At 43.9% G+C, this 21,486-nt stretch overlaps 1 protein-coding gene across 2 annotated transcripts in view; it reads right to left on the bottom strand.

Annotated features, from left to right (window-relative positions):
• The window catches only part of LOC146863780 (polymeric immunoglobulin receptor-like), a 291,482-nt gene that overhangs the window by 168,276 nt on the left and 101,720 nt on the right, over nucleotides 1-21,486 (bottom strand). For both annotated transcript variants that reach the window (XM_085628016.1, XM_085628020.1), the window contains exon 3: nucleotides 1,785-2,117. In XM_085628016.1, coding sequence (XP_085484142.1) covers nucleotides 1,785-2,117 — 333 coding nt within the window. The remainder of the gene's footprint in view (nucleotides 1-1,784; nucleotides 2,118-21,486) is intronic.

The following is a 21,486-nucleotide window of genomic DNA, read 5'->3' as shown; positions in this document are numbered from 1 at the left end:
GGGTCCAGGACTGAAGGGCACCCCTTTGAGGGTTAGGACTCACTCAGGCTCAGGTGCGAGTTCAAGGTGGTTGGAGCCTTTTCTCTCTCTGAGGCTCTGATCAGGAGGACAGCCAACTAGTCCCCGGAGTCACTTTGGAAGCCCTGGGTTCAAGCAGAGAAGCAGGTCTCAAGCAGCAGAGAAGCTCTCTGATAACACAGGGCAGGCTTTGTACAGCAATACGTGGTGCAGGAGAGCATGCCTCCCAAGTACACAGCAGGCCACAGGCAGAAGGGCAGTGCTCTGAGTGTCCTCTGCAGGTCTTGAAGTGAACTTAAGAGTGGGTCTGAGAGTCCTAATGTAATACCTCGTGCCAGCTTGGAAGTGGGAGAAAATTCAGGAGTTTCTTCCCACAGAAGTGTCTTGAATTTCCTGCTTCCCTGCCCTGGTCCCATGGTGTTTGAGGTCACAAAAGGCTGCCTGAAGTTCTTTGTGAGCTGACACAGTATGTGTGAAGTGCAAGAGTGGCTGTCTACAGCTCCATCTACCACCCTCGTCCTGCCAGGGTAGCCCATCATATAAATGTAAATTTGTTACTTGTATAGCACATAACTCACCCACAAGGGTCTCAAGGCGCTTGTACGAATACCGCTGTGGAACCCATCCTGGCTTTCCCTGTGAGGCGTCCACTCCTGGGCACCCCCGAGGTGGAGGACAGGTATCCTTAGCGTTGTGGGGGCCATTGTGGAGATTAAGCACGCTATTGCCCAGAGTTGGACTCCATGATTGGAATAGGCACCGAGGCGAGAATTATCAGGTCTGTGGAATTTTTTAGCCCAAGACCCGCCGAGGCGGGGAATTGAAACCTGGTCCCAGGCTAGACCTCAGCATCAGGGTCTGCCGCTCTAATCATTGAGCCACACTTCTCCACCTCCATCATATCAACACCCAATAGCTCTATTGTGTGACTGTCTAGGAGGATTACACAAAGGCCAACTGCCAAATACACAGATATGTGACCTAGGCAGTAGGTTACAGGCACCAAATGGTTAGGGCAAGAAAATGGCAACTTGCTAAAAGTGGTATTTTCAGAATTGTAAATTAAAATCTGACTTTACCATTGAAGAGTTTTTCAAATAACAATTCCTTAGACACCAAACATACAGGCTTCAGAGTGGTTGAAAAACAAATGTGTACGTTTTTGACTACTAGGACATGTAAAGCTTTAGAGTACATGGACAACTTTTTGAACACAATGCTCCCTGCCCTATGGGGTGTCTAGAGCCTACCCCAAGGTGACTTTTATGTATTAAAAAGGGAGTTTTATGCTTGGCAAAAGGTTTATTTCGCGAAATTGAATTGGCAGGTTAAAATTGCATTTATGCTTTAATGGAAGCCCTGAGACAAGTTTTAAGGGGATACCTAGATGGGTGGAAGGCCCACTCGGAGCATTTAATGTACCGGAATTATTTTCTGGTGTCAGAGAATGACACCAGGACAAATTCAGCATATATCGCTGGGTCGGCCGAATCCGGGATCCGGCCAAAAATAGCCACTAGGCTACTCCCCCACCTTCACAGCAATGCCCTCAGCACACTGGTTTTCCCCGTTGACTGCTTGTTTCAGTCATTGGGTCTCATCCACATTCACCGCGCTTCCCAGCCTGGTGCACTCTACAAATTCCAATATATACATACAGACACACATACATACATGTTTCCATCGCTCCCTGATACCCCCTTCCTCTATCAGTACCCAGAGGCAGAGTTACTATTAACGCCCGCGGCCGCAGAGCGGGAACTCACCTCTGAGAACAGCCACTGATACTGGGACCATGTGATCCGGTAAATCACGTCTGTCTATTCCACACTGGTAGCTCCCGGCGTCTTCCGGCCGCAGCCCCTCCATGACCACCGTGAATGACCCGGTCTGCGGCGAATCCCTGATGGTCACGCGGCCCTCAGTCTCCTCTCGCTCAGAGATCGATGTTTGTACAAGTTTGTCGCAGTACCAGTCTGCACCTCGACACCAATATTTGGAATAATCGCTGTATCCTCCCTCATATCTGCATTCAACGGACACCGACCCTCCGTGGGGACCTTTGACCTCGCGTGGACCGGTCAGAGCCTGGCCGCGTGCTTCAAAGAGAAATGACAAAGAGACACATCAGACTAACCATTGTCATGTCAATATAATATGACCATGGTCATGTACAAAAAAAGATTCCGTCTTAAATGAGATTTGTTTGTAAAATGTGTGTACACCTTCTTCTGATGGACAATTATTTACTCAGCTATATATAATAACATGAAAGAGAAATAAAAAGAAATGAAATACTGCAACTAGAATAAAATAAGTTGCTGATAATTTCATTAAGTGAACGTGTGAGTTACAACACTGTTCAGCATTTGATCCGTCCTCAGCTGCAGCAAGGCGGCCCTGGATGTTTGTTTTTGAGCCCAGCTGAAAGCCATCGTGAACAGTTTCGACTTCTGTGCCGATAGCAATGACCTTTGACCCAGCAGTCCAGCAATCCCAGAGCACATTCCTGGTTCTTTCCAGCTAGACTGCCGCCCTGCCCTTTCAAGGGAGAGTGGTGCCTGATATAGGTAGTGTTTTGCCTATTTAACAAATCTAAAACGAGCAAGATGTCCACAGAGTGTGAACTTTCGAGGCCATGCACATCCCAGGGTCAGCTAGAAACGGGTGTGTTTTAGAAGGACCACTGAAAGAAGCTAAGGTAGCCAGAGGCCTGGATGTGCATGAGGTTGAGTCTATTTAAGAGAACCTCTTTCCTCAGGAACTTGAAAGATTCAAACATGTTTCACTCACTCGCGAACTATGGAAACTTAGATTTATTTCTAGTTGGACTTGGGAGCCTTTGAAGACTGGATGAGTGTGCCCCATCGGATATAGGATTCAGGAATATATTAGGAAACAAGAAGGTGCCATGACTTAGGAAATAAACGTTACTTATGATGGACAGGACCAATAACTATTCAATATGAGAAGGGTTCTGCAGGGCTCATTCACTTAGCAGGATTCTGTAAAACACTTCCAAAATCTATTATGGGAAAGACCTCGGCTAAGATGGTCTTTCTACCATCATGCCTCTTTATGTTGCTGAATTCTATGTGTCCAAAGTGGGATCAACTATTCAAGGAATTAGACCTGCATCTGTGCACTCTAGTCTGCAGCTCTGTTAAACTGGCCTCCTGAAGCTCTCAAAAGATGTCAATTTAAGTGTGTAGGAAGCGGGCTCTGTATATACTGTACCAAAGTAAGGTATAGTGTGCACAGAGTGCAGTGGATCCCCAAAGGTAGGCCGAGGGTAAAGTAGACAGTATCTTACTCTCTATTTGCGGTAGTGTGGGCGAGCAGTCAGGCCTTATCAGTTAGTAGTGATAAGCATTTATTGTATAACTTCAGCAAGAAATTATTTCACACATTCAAGGGCTGAACTCTGACCAATTGGTTTGTATGAAAATATTATTTAGTTATATTAAATGTCTAGAACAAAGCCAGGCCTGGTACAGGTAGTATAGGTATACTTTGCAAGCATATGTAGTTTCAATACAGTTTGAATGCAGTGAATTAGTTACAGTAGAATTACGTTGTATTTGCAGATAGTCAGAATTACTTTGCAATTATTTTTCTTACACAGCCAGGTATCTCTAGATACAAGGCTGGTGCATTTCCTGAGGGAAAGAAAAATGAGACAAGGCGTTTTCAAACTTCATACAGGTTTACAGTATTACTCACAAGCTACATTTAGTTCTGAGAAGGCAGAACTGAGTTTTAAGGGTTCGTGGGCAAGATTCGGTCAAATAGGCACTCGAGTCCCACCGCCAGCGGCACCGAGGCAGCAGGGTGCAGAGTGCAGGGACCACACGTTAGCCAATAGGCTAAGCACAGTCATGGGCTAGTGGACTGCGACGAGCAGGCCACCAGATTGGGGGACAAAACCTCCTTGAGCCAAGGTCAGCACTCTAGGGCCCAATGGCCAATACAAGAACTACACCACCAGCGGCACAGGGGCGGCCGGGTGTAGGATGCGGTCTTGGCTAATGCTGCAGATTCGGTCGCGGTCCCTCTGAGTTGGTCAGCTGCTGCTGAGGCGAATGGGGTCTTTGGGAGTAATTGTCCTGTGACCACACGCGTTCGGCGACGGAGTCAGTCAGACGTTCGAGGTTGCTCCTTCTGGACCGCTTCAGTTACAGAGTCGGTCAGGGGGTCGCCTTTGGTTGCGGTTGAGGGGACCTTCCAGTTGTTGGCTGAAGGTTTGAGTTGGGAGCATGTTGAGGGGCCACTGGGATCCAGGCTGGGACCACTGGGAGGGCATCCTTAGGTGTTGGTTCACTCGGGCGCGGGTGCCAGACTCGGATTGGGGGAGACACACGGATTCGGCCGGAGTCAGAGTCAGTTGGTTTTGAGCAAGTCCAGTGCTCATGGGAGGCAAAGTCCTTTATAGTCACAAAGGCAGGGCCTGTTCTCTGGGTTTTTGAGGACTGCTGACTGCAGGACACACCGAGGTTATGTTGGAGGAGCCTGAGGTCGGGATAGGCCAGTAGGACTGGGGCCAAGTCAGTAGGTGTCCTCCTCTTCTTCTCTCCGCTTGGCTGTTTGGTCCTTTTTCTTCTTGCTTCTTCTTTTCAGATCTGACCTTGGGAGGCAAGGTTCACGGTTGCACCTAAATACTAAATTTAGGGACATTACAGGTAGGTACAGGTCGAGACCATTAGGTCCATTTCAATGGGTGGGTACATCCCCTATTATGTCACCCTGCAGTGGGAGGGGGCATAAGCCTCACACTGATTGGCTGGGTCGGTCCCCCATCAAGATGGAAGGGACTGAGAGTTGTGCTTCACCTCACCTCTTCTACCCCAGGGGTGGGGTTGGCAAAGGTGGGCCCACCTCCCTTCCTAACTTAGTTTTCCCACCGATTCTCCCTTCCAAAGTGGGGGTCAGAACTGGTGGGGGTCAGTTGCTGGGAGCAGCAAATGGCTTGGGTAGCTCTCAAAGGCGACAGGCCTTTGAAGCTTTCCCCTCATTGACCCTGCCTATCCTGGAGGTGGAGGCTTGGCACCAATTATAACACTCTCCTTATCTACCTTCATTAATTTCACGGTTCCTTCCTCCTCCTATTTGTTTTCTGCTATCTACATCTTTAATTCTTCATCCATACTTTTTCCTCTCTTACCTTTGTTAATGATGCTTTTTTCTGTTTGTCTGCTTCTCTGGGGTCGATTCCGATCCGGGTTGTACAGCTCTCCGAGAGCTGTCCGTAGCCTTACCTTGCGACCGACACGTACCCGTAGCCGGTCTGTCCTGTTGATGAAGTACGATGCGCATAACTGCTAAAAACCCGACCGACATGTAGGCTGTGATTCAAGCTCCATTCTCCGTCCGAGCCGTTCCTCCGAACGCCGAACCGAGTCGCCCGGAAGCAGTATCCATAGCAGTTTCCGCCCTGACAAGTACGATGCGTACTTCCAACGAGCCGGACGGGTCGCCACGTACGGCACGTCACAGCATCCGGAAAAGAAGCATATCAGCTACGATTCGCGCCACAACTCAATCCACGGCTACGAGACGGACCAACTTGCAACGGGTACGAGACGGAGCAACAAGCAGCGTGTACGAGACGAACACATCATGAATCCCATCGCGCAGGTCATACCAGTACTCTGCATCTATGACCGGATCAGGAACAGACGTGGATGGCGCAGACGGTAAGTCAGACACCTACCACACAAATAAACAACAAATACCCGCAAAATGGCACACACACACACGGGATCCACATCCTGGCCACTGACAACAGCCCACCATAGGGGTTGTATGGCCAGCACCACTACCACCCCCACCCCTAGGGCACATGTTTACCATCACTAATGCCACCCCCACTCATAGGGCTTATGTTGCCCATCACCCCTGCCACCCCCACTCATAGGGGACCTGTTGCCCATCACCCCTGCCACCCCCACTCATAGGGCTTATGTTGCCCATCAACCCTGCCACCCCCACTCATAGGGGACCTGTTGCCCATCACCCCTGCCACCCCCACTCAAAGTGGACCTGTTGCCCATCATCCCTGCCACCCCCACCCATAGGGGACCTGTTGCCCATCACCTCTGCCACCCCCACTCATAGGGCTTATGTTGCCCATCACCCCTGCCATCCCCACTCATAGGGGACCTGTTGCCCATCGCCCCTGCCACCCCCACTCATAGGGCTTACGTTGCCCATCACCCCTGACACCCCCACTCATAGGGGACCTGTTGCCCATCACCCCTGCCACCCCCACTCATAGGGGACCTGTTGCCCATCACCCCTGCCACCCCCACTCATAGGGCTTATGTTGCCCATCACCCCTGCCACCCCCACTCATAGGGGACCTGTTGCCCATCACCCCTGCCACCTCCACTCATAGGAGACCTGTTGCCCATCCCCCCTGCCACCCCCACTCATAGGGCTTATGTTGCCCATCACCCCTGCCACCCCCACTCATAGGGGACCTGTTGCCCATCACCCCTGCCACCCCCACTCATAGGGCTTATGTTGCCCATCACCCCTGTCACCCCCACTCATAGGGGACCTGTTGCCCATCACCCCTGCCACCCCCACTCATAGGGGACCTGTTGCCCATCACCCCTGTCACCCCCACTCATAGGGCTTATGTTGCCCATCACCCCTGAAACCCCCACTCATAGGGGACCTTTTACACATCGCCCCTGCCACCCTCACTAATAGGGGACCTGTTGCCCATCACCCTTGCCACCCCCACCCATAAGATGGGTGATGCGCCACACATCCATCATACTCCAACATTAGGAATGTCAGCAAAATACATCCCCCCTAACATCATGACAACAGTGTGTTGTCTGTGACAAATGCCCGCAACAGTGATTATGACTTCGAACATACAATGTAACTAACAGCACATGTGTGACCAACAAATGAGTGTGGCCTACACAAGGCAAGCATCACTATAGCACTGTGTCAAAGGCAAGCATCACTATAGCACTGTGTCAATGTAAAAAGAACACCCCTTCACTGTGTAGAACAAAAGTTAAGTGTGGTGTTCCAAACTGCAGCAAATGTCGAGCATTGTGCTGATGGGGTCTAAACCCCCCCTCATCACAGTGACCAAAAGGTAAGTGTCATCATGGTTGAAGCTGCAAATGCCAAACAGCATGTATGATTCCTGCTCCCAACACATGAAACACTTTTGGGGCAAACTAATGGCTGTGTCCCATTCCCACAGAGATGTGGTGAGGCTAACAGTGCAGTGAAAACAAAATATACTCTCGGCCATGTGCAGACAAGCACCACACATGGGGGCTGACAATGCATACAGTGTACAATGACACAAGAGCAGAAATGACCATCACAAAGCATACACACATCTCGAAAATAGACACACTAATCAAAACAACCTGTGTAGACTGTAGGTGTCAGGTCACAAACTCCCATTCCATGCCAGCAATGGCACCTAACAACCAGGATGAATGTGCAGAATGATGTGATATGACTCACAGGGACAGCAGGGAAAATCACAGAAACAGCATCCAGACAATGGCCCACAACAGCAATACCAATGCACTGCTGCAGATGCACAAACACAAACAGGCAACCTCACACTGCACATCTGACACAACATGTGTGTGTGTGTGTGTGTGTGTCAGTATCCCCAGGCAACTACACAACACATGAGGGGGGCTGAACCACAGTGACACAGATGTGGACACAGTGCCATACAGAAGTAAACCATCATTGGGACACCCTTAGTGGGCAATCAGGCATTGTGAGATGAGAGGGAGCACAACAGACACATGTGACACAAGCTGGAATGAACACAAACTAACACAGCAAGAGACTGACACACAACAGCACTACCCCCAGGGACCAGAAACTGGGGTGACACATGCATGCATGACACCTCCACTGGGATGACAAAGGTAGATGTCTTCCAAACTGTGAAAACCAGACATGTGTCCTGTGCCACAATAGTACATCACATCTACACAAACACTAATCACTCAGCATGGCCAGTCATCCATGGACAAACAGGAGCTAGGGGCCCATCCATGCAAACATTTACATCAGTCCACCCTCAACACCACACACCCTGAACTGCAACAATGTGCATCTGTGAAGCCCAAATGGACAGGTGACATTGCACATGCACCCATGACAAACACAGGAATGTTGGGAGGAACTAAGGTGCACAGACTTATCACACAAGGACAGTTCACAGCCCTGGTGAATGACAGACATACTGCACAGTATGCGGTACCTGGCCATGATGTCAAAACTCACGTAACCCGGATTTCAAGGCCTGGGATCCCCCAGGTCTGTGAGATGCACAGCCTGTGTCCTGTGAGTCTTCAAAACTCTTCAACAAATATGTTAAACCAATAAAACCTGATGTAAGAAAAATTGACCCAAAGAATTTTTCAAAGTTGTTGTATTATATCTTAGGTGCCAATAATGTAATGTATCCTACAGGTGCCTATGTGTAACTTTCACAATAGATGCATACAACTGACCGTGGCCAGTTCTTGTGATCAAATTAAAACATCTGAAGCATAACAGAAAATGTATAACATTGACTTTGCATATAACATAAAAGATTCAAAATAATGCGATTCCCAATGCATTTCTCGTTCTAAAACCCTTCTTCAGGGGCCTTCCAAAATGGTGTGATGATAGAATGCTATTCCTTCCGCATGGAACTACAACAAAAAGCAAACTTAACCAAAAATATATATATATATCACATTTTTTGTCAACCAGGATATGATTAATATATCAACAATAGGATTTGCACGTGATACTAATTATAAAGATGGTAAAAAACGACCAAAAATGAAAACCAATCTTGAGTTTGCTCAAGGTGAACAAGCCTCCGAAGAAAGTCTAGGCTGACACATTGTAATAATCGGAACTGCTCGTGTTTCAGAAAGTATACACCCGTGATTGGTAATAGCATGCAAATTCAGAACGTGGAACTAAAAACCATGTCCTCCACGGAGTGCTTCAACTGATGTGCACCCTATAGAGAAACAATGCACAAGTTTGAGAGAAAGCGTGAATTGAACTAGAGTAAGTGCTGGGGAGGTGGTTGAATCCAATGAACGTAAGATTTAGGCTCACCAAACTTCTGGTCGCTTTCATACAAAATATGAATAAATGAGAAACATAAATGCCGCTAAACACATCGAGGCTCGGCGAAGCCGAGAGAGGCGTGATGGTTTGCTGTGAATAAAGTAACAATCAATGTGAAAGGGATCCTGGCAATGTTGCGTGCACTAAAAGAGTGGAGAGAAGGGTAAAGAGATCTACGGCTTACCTAATGTGAGAAGAGTAAGGCTCGTAGCTGAAACAACAAAGCGGTGTACACCGTTTCAAAACTTCGATCCAGTATGTACAACAAAACATTACTCTAAAACCGACCGTAAATGTGAGTGGAAAATCAATCTAATAAGGAGGTTCTTACCACGAGTATCATGGACCGGACTGCTAGGATGCCATTACTTCATCGAATCTCATTCACGTTATGATGTATAAACGTTTGTGCGTGGTATTTAAAGGTACACAAGCCTAAAAACCACCAGCAAGTTCTGGGTAATCACTAAACTTTATTGTTCACAAAGTTGAACAGTGAGGCCCAAACAAAAAGGAAAGAAGAAGGTCTTGACTAACGACAAGTGCTGAGGTTAATATCCAAAAGATAAAGGATGTACAGTGGATGTGAAAATGAACAAATCAACAAAAAGGGGCGAAATGGACGTGGCGTAGAATGCTAAGATAAAGAGACGTTCTACATGGGTAAACCCTCTCAAAGATATAATTAGAGTCACATCGCAAATCCTTTACAAATATGTTCGTGTGGTATGAGCACATAAGACATGTTCACAATGTCATTGTACAACGGTTTACAGAAAACATATTAGTTCGTAGTGATCATTAAGACCCCCCGGGATTATGCTTCCCAAATAACTTATCCAAAAAGTTTCACTGCATGCCAGGGAAGTGTGGTAATCTAACCCTGGAACCTGTTCAACTTTCTCAAGAATAGTAAACCTGATCTGTGGGATGGTGTGTGAGCTGTTAACCCTGTGAGTGGCTAAACAAGAATTCAAATTTTTGTTGCGAATGGTACTCTTGTGTTCAATGATGCATGTTTTTATTTTTCGAGAGGTTCTCGCTACGTAAATAAGCCCGCATGGGCATTGACATTGAATAGCATAAATGACTCCCTCAGTGTTCCAATCTGATGTGTGATGCAACATAATTTTCCTGCCCGTGTGGGGATGAGTAAAACAGTTTACCGGAATGATGTTATTACATCGGCCGCAGTTCCAACATTTTTTCATGCCTTTAAAGTTAATGTTTCTAACCTTTGGCTTGGTTTTTAGGTATTCTCTTAAATTTTTGGAACGACTGTGAGCGAATAAGGGTTTATCTTTGAATTAATTTATTAATTAATTAATCACATTTTGATATTGTGTAGGTTCAGATGTAATCCTTTTAATTCTGATGAGTTGTGACAATGGGAGATGATTTTTTAACGAGGTTGGGTGAGCACTCGAGTAGTGCATTGTTAACATCAGTGGTAGTTAAACCTGTCTCAGTTTTTTAATTTCGATACACAATGTCAAAATGTGATTAATGAACAATTAATAAGATACAAGGAGAGAGGATACCCGGCGGAGGTACTAGAAGCAGCAAAATCAATGGTCCAACAAAAGAAACGCGAGGATCTACTCAAGATATCTGAAAAAACCAAGAGTCAAAGGGAATTATTTGTTCTCAAACAATCCACTGAGGCATCTAAAATCAAAAGAAATATAAAAAACAGATGGGAGATCATCGAGCAAGAACAAGATTTTTCAAATTTATTCAAAGATAAACCCTTATTCGCTCACAGTCGTTCCAAAAATTTAAGAGAATACCTAAAAACCAAACCAAAGGTTAGAAACATTAACTTTAAAGGCATGAAAAAATGTTGGAACTGCGGCCAATGTAGTAACATCATTCCGGTAGACTATTTTACTCATCCCCACACGGGCAAGAAAATTATGTTGCATCACACGTCAGATTGTAACACTGAGGGATTCTAACAGATCCTGTTATAGGAACAAAAAATTTAAGGAAGAGATCACCGGTATTGAAGCCAGGTTGTAGGAGGCAGAGGTGGATCTCTCAGTTGCTGTACCCCCTGAAATCCTGCAGGAAAAGCTAAATAAGGTTAGCAGTTTGAAGGCCCAGCTTGAAAATATTCTGAACACTAGACTTATTCAAAGGTGGGAAGCTAGCAAGATCTCCCATTTCGAATATGGTGAAGGAGCAGGTAAACTCCTTGCTTGGAAGAGTCAATCAGACCGAGCAAGGAGTTAGATCAAGGAGATTAGAAACAAGAGGGGCATCTTAGCAACTGATGATGAAATCCGGGATGCCTTCCAGGCCTTTTTCCAATCCATCTATTAGGAAGATGGCAATGTAGATAGTCGGAGTGTCCAGAACTGGCTCAAAGATATCTCGCTTCCCTCCCTTAGCTTAGAGCAACAATCATTCATGGACAGGGATTTTTCCTGTGCGGAAGTAAGGGAGGCTATCTTCAGTAGTAAGATTAGTAAGGCCGCAGGGCCAGACAGTTTACCTTCTGAGATCTATAAGGTAATAGGGTATCAGGTTGTTCCTATTATGACCAAACTCTTCAATCAGATCTTGCAAGGAGGCCTGATCCCTCCAGATTCATGGAATGAGGCCACTATAGTTCTGATTCTGAAACCAGGGAAAGCGGCATTCAATTGTGGGTCTTATAGACCCATATCTTTATTGAATGCTGATTATAAAATCTTTACCTCTATAATGGCAGCACGTTTGGGCACGGAGGTGGGGGACATCCTGCATCCAGACCAGAAGGGCTTTGCGAAAGGGCGCCAGATAATGCACCTAACTAGCGATCTAATCGGGGCAATATATCTGGCATCCACATATTCCATCCCTTTAGCAGCCATGACTTTGGACGCCACCATGGCCTTCGACAGGGTAAATTGGTTATACCTGTCGGAGGTCTTGGAAAAATGTAATCTTGGTGAGAAGTTCTGTTGTATAATACAATCTATATATAGGAAACCCATAGCTAGATTTCTGGTGAACGGCAGTGTAACATTGCCCTTTTATATATCTAGGGGCACTAGACAGGGCTGCCCACTCTCCCCTCTCCTTTTTGACCTATATATTGAGCCGTTTGCTCAACGGCTTAGAGAGGACGTTAACATCCAGCCCTTTAGTTACGGAGAGTGGGAGAAGAAGGTAGCCCTGTATGCTGACGACATTTTGATTTTTACTGCCGACTTGGATAAGGCATTTCCAGCAGTCATCAGTCAAGCCCAGGAGTTTGGAGTGGTGTCAGGGTATGAAATCAATGTTGCCAAAACAGAGGTAATGGTCTGGAATCAGGTGGTTAATCAATATCATCACCTGTTAAGCCCTAAAATGAGATATCTGGGACTCAATAAAGTTCAAGATATAGCTAAGATTGCTGAGTCAAATTTGACTGTAGTAGCGAGAGAATGTGTGAAGCTTATGAAGACTTGGGCTTCGCTCCCCCTCTCTATTATTGGTAGGGTTCATTTGGCTAAAATGTCGATACTCCCAAAAATTACTTTTCTTTTTAATTGTATCCCACTTTATTTTGAAAAATCACAAATTGATAAAATCCAGAGGGATATCAACTCTTTTGTTTGGGGGTATACATTTTCGCGATTGGCCTGGAAAAAGCTGAGACGCCGAAGGGAGAAGGGGGGCCTTGCCGTGCCTGATGTTCAGCTTTATGCATGGGCTTTTCAACTCTCCCACGCTCGCATGCTATTAAAAATGCCGGTTAAGGCTGGTGTGGGAGGGATGTTTTTAGCAATGCTTCAGGGTGCACATTTATCGGTGGAGGGTTTTTTGTTTAAATTCGGGGATGTTAAGTTCTTCAAAAAAGTTAGGCTTAAGTTTTGCAGGGTCTGGGTAAAACTTGGGCAAACCTGAGGAGGTCGGCCACTCTTGGTTACTTCTCCAGCATGGCCCATTTATGGGACTCTTCTAGTGGTCCAGAGTGTCTGAGAGACAGTTTTGCGACCCCGTTAAGGGAATCTGGCTTGGCGGTTTGGGGGGATCTGATCTCAGATGGCACTTTGGTAACATGGGAACAACTCAGTGAGAGGGTAGTGCCAGGTCTTACTAGATTTAAATATTTGCAGCTGGCGAGCTGGGTTCAGGCTCAGCTCCAGAGAACCAAGGGGGGCTTATTAGGGAAAGGTAACGACTTAGAGTACAATCTTGTAATCAGACCACGTGGGAAGAAAGAAGTTTCCTTTTGGTATCAGGCAATTCTGGAGGCAGTGGATGGAGAGTTTAACCTTGCTGAGGAATTATGGGGTAGTGTCTTACCAGGTCAAGAATGCGATTCTTTATGGCAATCTTCATGTAAACTCCTGTATGACATAGTAAAGCCGGCGTGGTTGAAAAGGAACCACCTGTTTACCATCCACAGGGTTTACTTCACTCCCTTGAAGCTCTCTAAAATTAATAAAGAGCAGCCTGTATGCTGTAAAAAATGTGATTTGGCCTTGGCTTCCGACATTCACATGTTTAGCCCAGTGCTGATTTCCTTTTGGGACAGTGTAGGCAAATTTTTGTCGGACATAATAGGGATTTCGGTTATTATGGATTTACCCCTGATTTTCTTCGGACTTCAAGATAATGTTAGAGGCCCTGCAAGATCGCTACTTTTTTATGCTGTGCTCCTGGCTAGGACACAAATATGCAAGAAATGGACAGATCCCACCCCTCCTTCCTTTTTTGACTGGCAATCTTCTGTTTTGGCGACTTCTAAGCTGGACTTAATGAGAACAGGCAGCAGAAAGAAGAGAACATTCTGGAATATACTTGAAGGAAATGGGACCCGCAGCTGAGGGTTTATTTTTCTTTTTTTTTCCCCTTCCCGGGTTCTATGATTAATGCTACCTGAATACTCTAAGGGTCAGGTCTGGAACCCTCCTTCCCAATATGGGGTGGAGGTCCTAAGACAAGGCCACCGAGTTCCAGAAGCTCGTAATATAGAGTTATCTCAGTGGGTGCTTTGGTGTGCATTTCAGCAAGTCTTAGTGCCGGTAGGCAGGCGATCTTAAGTGCTAGACGCCTACGCCTCTCATCTTGTTGAGTGTGGGCACGGACTGTCTGAATGTGCATTTAAAGGGAGATTGGTGGTAAATGAGGACAAAAAAAAGAAAAAAAAAAAAAAAAAACACTGAGGGAGTCATTTATGCTATTCAATGCCCATGCGGGTTTGTTTACGTAGGGAGAACCTCTCGAAAAATAAAAACCTGCATCATTGAACACAAGAGTACCATTCGCAACAAAAATTTCAATTCTTGTTTAGCCACTCATTGGGTTAACAGCTCACACACCATCCCACAGATCAGGTTTACTATTCTTGAGAAAGTTGAACAGGTTCCAAGGTTAGATTACCACACTTCCCTAGCACGCAGAGAAACTTTTTGGATAAGTTATTTGGGAACCATAAACCCGGGTGGGGTCTCAATGATCACTACGAACTATTATGTTTTCTGTAAACCGCTGTACAATGACATTGTGAACATGTCTTAACACTCTGCTCATACCACACATACATCTTTGTAAAGGATTTGCAATGTGACTCTAATTATATCTTTGAGAGGGATTACCCATGTAGAACGTCTCTTTATCTTAGCATTCTACGCCACGTCTATTTCGTCCCTTTTTGTTGATGTGTTCATTTTCACTTCGACTGTACATCCCTTATCTTTTGTATATTAACCTCAGCACTTGTCGTTAGTCAAGACCTTCTTCTTTCCTTTTTGTTTGGGCCTCACTGTTCACCTTTGTGAACAATAAGGTTTAGTGATTACCCAGAACTTGCTGGTGGTTTTTAGGCTTGTGTACCTTTAAATACCACGCACAAACGTTTATACGTCATAACGTGAATGAAATTCGATGAAGTAATGGCATCCTAGCAGTCCGGTCCGTGATACTCGTGGTAAGAACCTCCTTATTAGATTGATTTTCCACTCACATTTACGGTCGGTTTTAGAGTAATGTTTTGTTGTACATACTGGATCGAAGTTTTGAAACGGTGTACACCGCTTTGTTGTTTCAGCTACGAGCCTTACTCTTCTCACATTAGGTAAGCCGTAGATCTCTTTTCCCTTCTCTCCACTCTTTTACTCGCCTCGATTAAGGGAGAGGGGCAGGGGTCACCGGGGTTGGGGAGGCACAGAGGGTGGGGGGGGGTTGGGGATGGTGGTGGGGGTGGTTGGGGAATAAGGGGAAAAAAGTCCTTGGCGGTTTCAAACGATAGCTTAGTAGCGGATAGTCTGGAAAGATTTACATGTATTAAGAGCTTATGTTTGTTTAATCCCCAGTTTGAGCGGAATGATACGGTATTGTGGATATTAAGAAGAATCCTTAATGTCTCGTACTATAAAAATCTGTTCTTTTAATGTATCTGGGCTTAACTCTAGCAATAAAAGACGCCAAATAGCTGCAGAAGTTCGATTTATTCAGCCTGATATTCTTTGCCTGCAGGAAACACATCTTTCTTGGGATAATAGGCTTTTGATAGCTGATCTTGGTGATACGCTGAATGTAGCCTCCCAACAAGCTAATAATACTAGAGGGGTATGATTTTATCAAGACCAGGATATTGTACAGTTGGGCGTAAATTAGCTGACAAATGGGGTAGATGGGTGATTGCAGAGTTCATAGTGCGGGGTAAGATTTTTACTATATGCTCCATATATGGTTCTAATATGGATGAGGCTGAAGTCCTTGAGTTTTTAAATATAGAGTTAGCTAATTGGGGAGCACCGCTAATTTTATGCGGAGATTTGAATATAAACTTAAGTACTACGGAACTAATGAGAGGCTTAGTTCATTATCAGGGACGTAAACCACGAGTTTTTAAAGCTTTATACAACTTAGTTAAGGATCATGGCCTAGTGGATATCTGGAGCAAAAAATACCCTTCTCTTCCTGGATACTCGTATTACTCCGCACCTCATAAGAAATTAGTCAGACTAGACTATTTTTTTATATCCTCTAGTATTCACACATTGACAAAGATACAGATTTATCCCAGAGTTACTTCAGATCATTCTCCCCTTATGATTGATTGCTCAATTTTGGCTGAGATGAATACTGCAAAAAACTTCTCATTTGATAGGAAGCTTTGTCTTGATATACAATTTAGAAATCACATAAACGAATGGATGACAGAATTTTTCAGGATTAATTTAGGATCGGCGAATATCCCGATAGTCTGGGATACATTTAAAGCCTGCTTTAGAGGAGAAACGACGAAATTTGGATTATACAATCAAAATAAAATACGAGCGCAAATGAGAGGGTTTTATCAGCAATTAGAGGCAGCGGAAGTGGGTTTGGCTACAGCTTTGACAAAAAAAGATAATTTAAATCAGATATTGCTTATGGAAGAGACAATTGCACAATGGAAGGCTACTATGACAGGAGTATGGGCCGAAGAGATAGCGCGCAAATATTTAACAAATAGAAGACATATCTACGAATATGGGGAAGCTATCGGCCGCTCTCTAGCTCTGAGATTAAAAATGAAGTCCACCTCTCGGGTGATTTCAAGAGTTCAGGATCAAGCCGGGGTGGTTCGGGAAGCCCCCTCGGAGATCCTACAAGTATTTCATCAATTTTATTCGGAACTGTATACTCAGCAATTAAACTCCACCACGGCTCAGATCCCCGATTGTGCAGTGTTAAAACAACTAAATAACATTGAAGCTGATATTTTAGATAGCCCCTTTACTATGGAGGAATTAGAGGAGGCTGTTAGTCAAATACCTAATGGGAAGGCTGCCGGCCCTGACTTTATTCCGGGGGAGGTCTATAAATGCTTTTTTGAACCACTGAAGAATGTATTGTTAGCAACATTTAGGATGGCACAAAAGGGAATAGCACCTGCTACTTGGAACGACGCCTCTATAATCGTTTTTAGTAAAAAAGGGAAACCTCCGGAATTACCTGGATCATATTGTCCAATATCTTTACTTAATTGTGACAGCAAATTATACTCTAAAATGTTAGCCAATCGTATATCTAAGGTTATATCATCATTAGTCACTATAAATCAGCATGGCTTTATACCTAAAAGAGGAACGGTCTCTCATATCAATAAAGTTATTACTTTATTTGACTATGCTGACGTGAAAAAAAAGGACTTAGCTCTGATACTTCTCGATGCTGAGAAAGCTTTTGATCGCGTGGAATGGGTTTATCTGTGGGAGGTGATGAAACGGATGGGTTTTGGAAGTGCTTTTTTAAAGGCAATTCAGGTATTATATAGTGCACCAATTGCCAGAATTTCAGCTATGGGCTTAAAGTCAGAGGAAATTAAAATTACTAGAGGAACAAGGCAAGGGTGCCCCTGCTCCCCTCTATTGTTTGCCTTATATATCCATCCTTTCATCATAAGCCTACAGAATTCTTTATGTATCAAACCCTTTCCAGTTGCTGATATTTTATTTACAGTATTTGCATATGCAGATGATATAGCCATAGTAACTACTGATCCCAGGGAGGCAATAGTGGAGATCGAATCATTGGCCAACGATTTTGGAAGTATGTCAGGATACAAATTAAACGCGGAAAAAACCCAAATTCTTTGTACAAAGAATATAATATTTAATGATTGTCGGGTTACTAATGAAGTAACCTATTTGGGTATTCAAATTAAAACTCAAATGCAAGAAATTGTCGAGAGTAATTGGGAAGTGAGCATAGCCCAGATTAAACAGTCATTAGACAAATGGAGCAGACTTCAATTATCCATAATCGGAAGGGGGAATATAATCAAGATGAATATTTTAGCCAAAATATTATATCTATTTCGCAGTATACCCTTGGAATTTCCACTTAAACATATACAGTATTTACAAAACATTTGTGGGAAATTTGTCTGGGCCCCCGGTAAACCGCGTAGATCCATGAAATGGCTTACATTGCCGGAAGAAAGAGGAGGACGTGGTATACCTGATTTTCTTTTTTATTATTATATTTGTTTCTTACAAAAAATGGGATATATATTGACAGGGGAATCTTCAAAGAATGAGGCGGATAGCCCATCTATTTTCTTTTTACTTTTAGGAGCACAAGCAAAAGGTTGTCTATTAAAAGAACTAGAGGGCAATTATTACAAACATACACAATTTAAGACACTTGCCTCAGCATTTAAAGTATGGAGAAATGTTAAGAGAATAATTAAACTTGGTAAAATTACATATTACACTCCTTTTGAAGCCTATAAATTACTCCCCTCTGTGTTTTGGGATGATATCGCTAAGATATGGCTTAAAAAAGGGATTTCAAGAATTGGGGATTTATATCATAAAAATGCTATATTTGTAACATATGCAGAATTATCAGACAAATTTCGGCTCTCACCGGCGTTTTTTTTAAAATATCTTCAAGTCCGGGATTTTTGTTTAAAAAATCATATTGAGGCACTTCCTAATGACTTAATTGAGGGAATTCGGCTTCAGAAAAGGATTGGTCCATTATATGCGATTTTAAACGATTACAAAAATGATGACATGCAAAAATACAACCAGTACTGGACTATACAATTGGCAGACCCTCAAATTGATATAGGGGAATCGCTATGTCTTGCTAAGAAAATCTGTTTGGCAGCTAATTTAAAAGCCCAAGTCTATAAAACTATTTTTAGGTTATATTATACTCCTAAACGCATGGCGACTTGGGGCGAAAAATATGATGGTAAATGTTTTCGGTGTGGAGAACAAGAAGCAGACATGGTGCATATCTTCTATAATTGTACAAAACTGATGCATTTTATTGCTGAGGTTGAAAGATTTACTTCATTGGTACTAGGTTGTCCGTTAAAGATTTCTCCATCACTGATGATATTGGGAAGATGCCAAAGTATATACAACCATCAGGTTTTAAAAGAACATTCTTATTTTCTTTTTCTTGCAATGACTGTTGCCCGGTTATGTATTGCAACAGAGTGGTTATCACCTGAGGCTCCGACGTTTGAATTTTGGAGAGCTAAGCTGTATCGTATGTATGAAATTGAAATGCATTTATATGCCCTAAAAGGAATCAGGAAGAAACGTTTAGGTATTCTAATTTGGGGAACCCTTATGAATTTTTTGTCTGACGATATGGGTATATTGTAGTATGTGTGATTTGTATTTTCTTTCTTTGCTCTTTTTCTCTATTTTTATGCCGTACTCTGCTACATCAATTCATGTATGTTTATATTTGTGAATCCGTCTTGGAAACAATAAAAAAAAAAAAAAAAAGAAATTCGATGAAGTAAAGGCGTCCTGTCGGACCGGTCCGTGATACTCGCGGTAAGAACCTCCTTATTAGATTGATTTTCCACTCACATTTACGGTCGGTTTTAGAGTAATGTTTTGTTGTACATACTAGATCGAAGTTTTGAAACGGTGTACACCGCTTTGTTGTTTCAGCTACGAGCCTTACTCTTCTCACATTAGGTAAGCCGTAGATCTCTTTTCCCTTCTCTCCACTCTTTTACTGCACGCAACATTGCCAGGATCCCTTTCACATTGATTGTTACTTTATTCACAGCAAACCATCACGTCTCTCTCGGCTTCGCTGAGCCTCGATGTGTTTAGCGGAATTTATGTTTCTCGTTTATTCATAATTTGTATGAAAGCGACCAGAAGTTTGGTGAGTCTAAATCTTACGTTCATTGGATTCAACCACCTCCCCAGCACTTACTCTAGTTCAATTCACGCTTTCTCTCAAACTCGTGCATTGTTTCTCATTAGGGTGCACACCAGTTGAAGCACTCCATGGAGGACATGGTTTTAAGTTCCACGTTCTGAATTTGCATGCTATTACCATTCACGGGTGTATACTTTCTGAAACACGAGCGGTTCCGATTCTTACAATGTGTCAGCCTAGACGTTCTTCGGAGGCTTGTTCACCTTGAGCAAACTCAAGATTGTTTTCCATTTTTGGTCGTTTCATACATCTTTATAATTAGGCCTGGGCGGTAAATTCCATTCCGTTCGCGGAATTTGCGGAATTTAGATAGTTTCGCGTTCCGCGGAGAACGCGGAATTGCCCAAAATTCTGCTTTCTGCGGCTTTGCGGAATTTTTGCTTGTTCGCGATTTCAAAATGCGTGTTCGCGAGATATTTCCCCCAGAGCACGCAAACAGCGGTCGCGAACAGGAAAAAAGTATCGCGAACAAGCAATTCCACATGTTCGCGGAATTTCTGCGTGTTCGCGGAGATTTCAAACCATTTCGCGGAGATTTGCGTAACGCGACTACGCAAATTCTGCCCACCACTATTTATAATTAGTATCACGTGCAAATTCTATTGTTGATATATTAATCATATCCTGGTTGACAAAAAATGTGATATATATATTTTTGGTTAATTTAGCTTTTTGTTGTAGTTCCATGTGGAAGGAACAGCATTCTATCATCCCACCATTTTGGAAGCGCCCCTGAAGAAGGGTTTTAGAACCCGAAATGCATTGGGAATCGCATTATTTTGAAACTTTTATGTTATATGCAAAGCCAATGTTATACATTTTCTGTTACGCTTCAGATGTTTTAATTTGATCACAAGAACTGGCCATGGTCAGTTGTACGCATCTATTGTGAAAGTTACACAAAGGCACCTCTAGGATGCATTACATTATTGGCACCTAAGATATAATACAATGATTTTGACAATTTCTTTGGTCAATTTTTCTTACATGAGGTTTTATTGGTTTAACATATTTGTTGAAGAGTTTTGAAGCCTCACAGGACACAGGCTGTGCATCTCACAGACCTGGGGGATCCCAGGCCTTGAAATCCGAGTTTTACTAAAGGAGTTAGGGCTATACTGCATGCTAACACACTAAGTGATTAGTTTATTTTGGTTACTTTTTTTGAATATAAGTTCTCTAATCAGGAGTGCAGGTCAACACACATACAACGCATTTAGTTAAAGCTCACGTAACCTTCAGAATACCTCCCACAGTCCCAGGACAATGCAGAAGCCAAGGAGAACCACAAGGCACATATGCCGACACCTGCAAACATTGCAGCCCTGAACCCGACAAGTGGGAGCAGTCACACACACATACACATGTATCAATCGCTGAAAGGTAGCACCGAGGAACAACTACATGATATTGCCAAGTAACAAGTGCCTTGGGGACCCCTGACTGTGTCCCATCTGTGTCTGACAACATCACCACAACTCAGAACTGAAAAATCCCAATGATGAAACACCAATTAACAGTAGTGTGTCATGCACCCACACATCTGGTAGCCCATGGCAAAGTTGTGGGATGAACACAGTACCACTCAGCAAGCATAAACAACAGGAACATATCAAGGGAGCACTGCCTGTGTATGAAAAGGGATGTGGACACACACACACA

Source organism: Triturus cristatus, chromosome 2_1 (assembly GCF_964204655.1).
Source record: "Triturus cristatus chromosome 2_1, aTriCri1.1, whole genome shotgun sequence".
Classification (NCBI taxonomy): Eukaryota; Metazoa; Chordata; class Amphibia; order Caudata; family Salamandridae; genus Triturus; species Triturus cristatus.
Note: the sequence above shows the minus strand (reverse complement) of the source record. Positions and strands in the feature narration are given on the sequence as shown.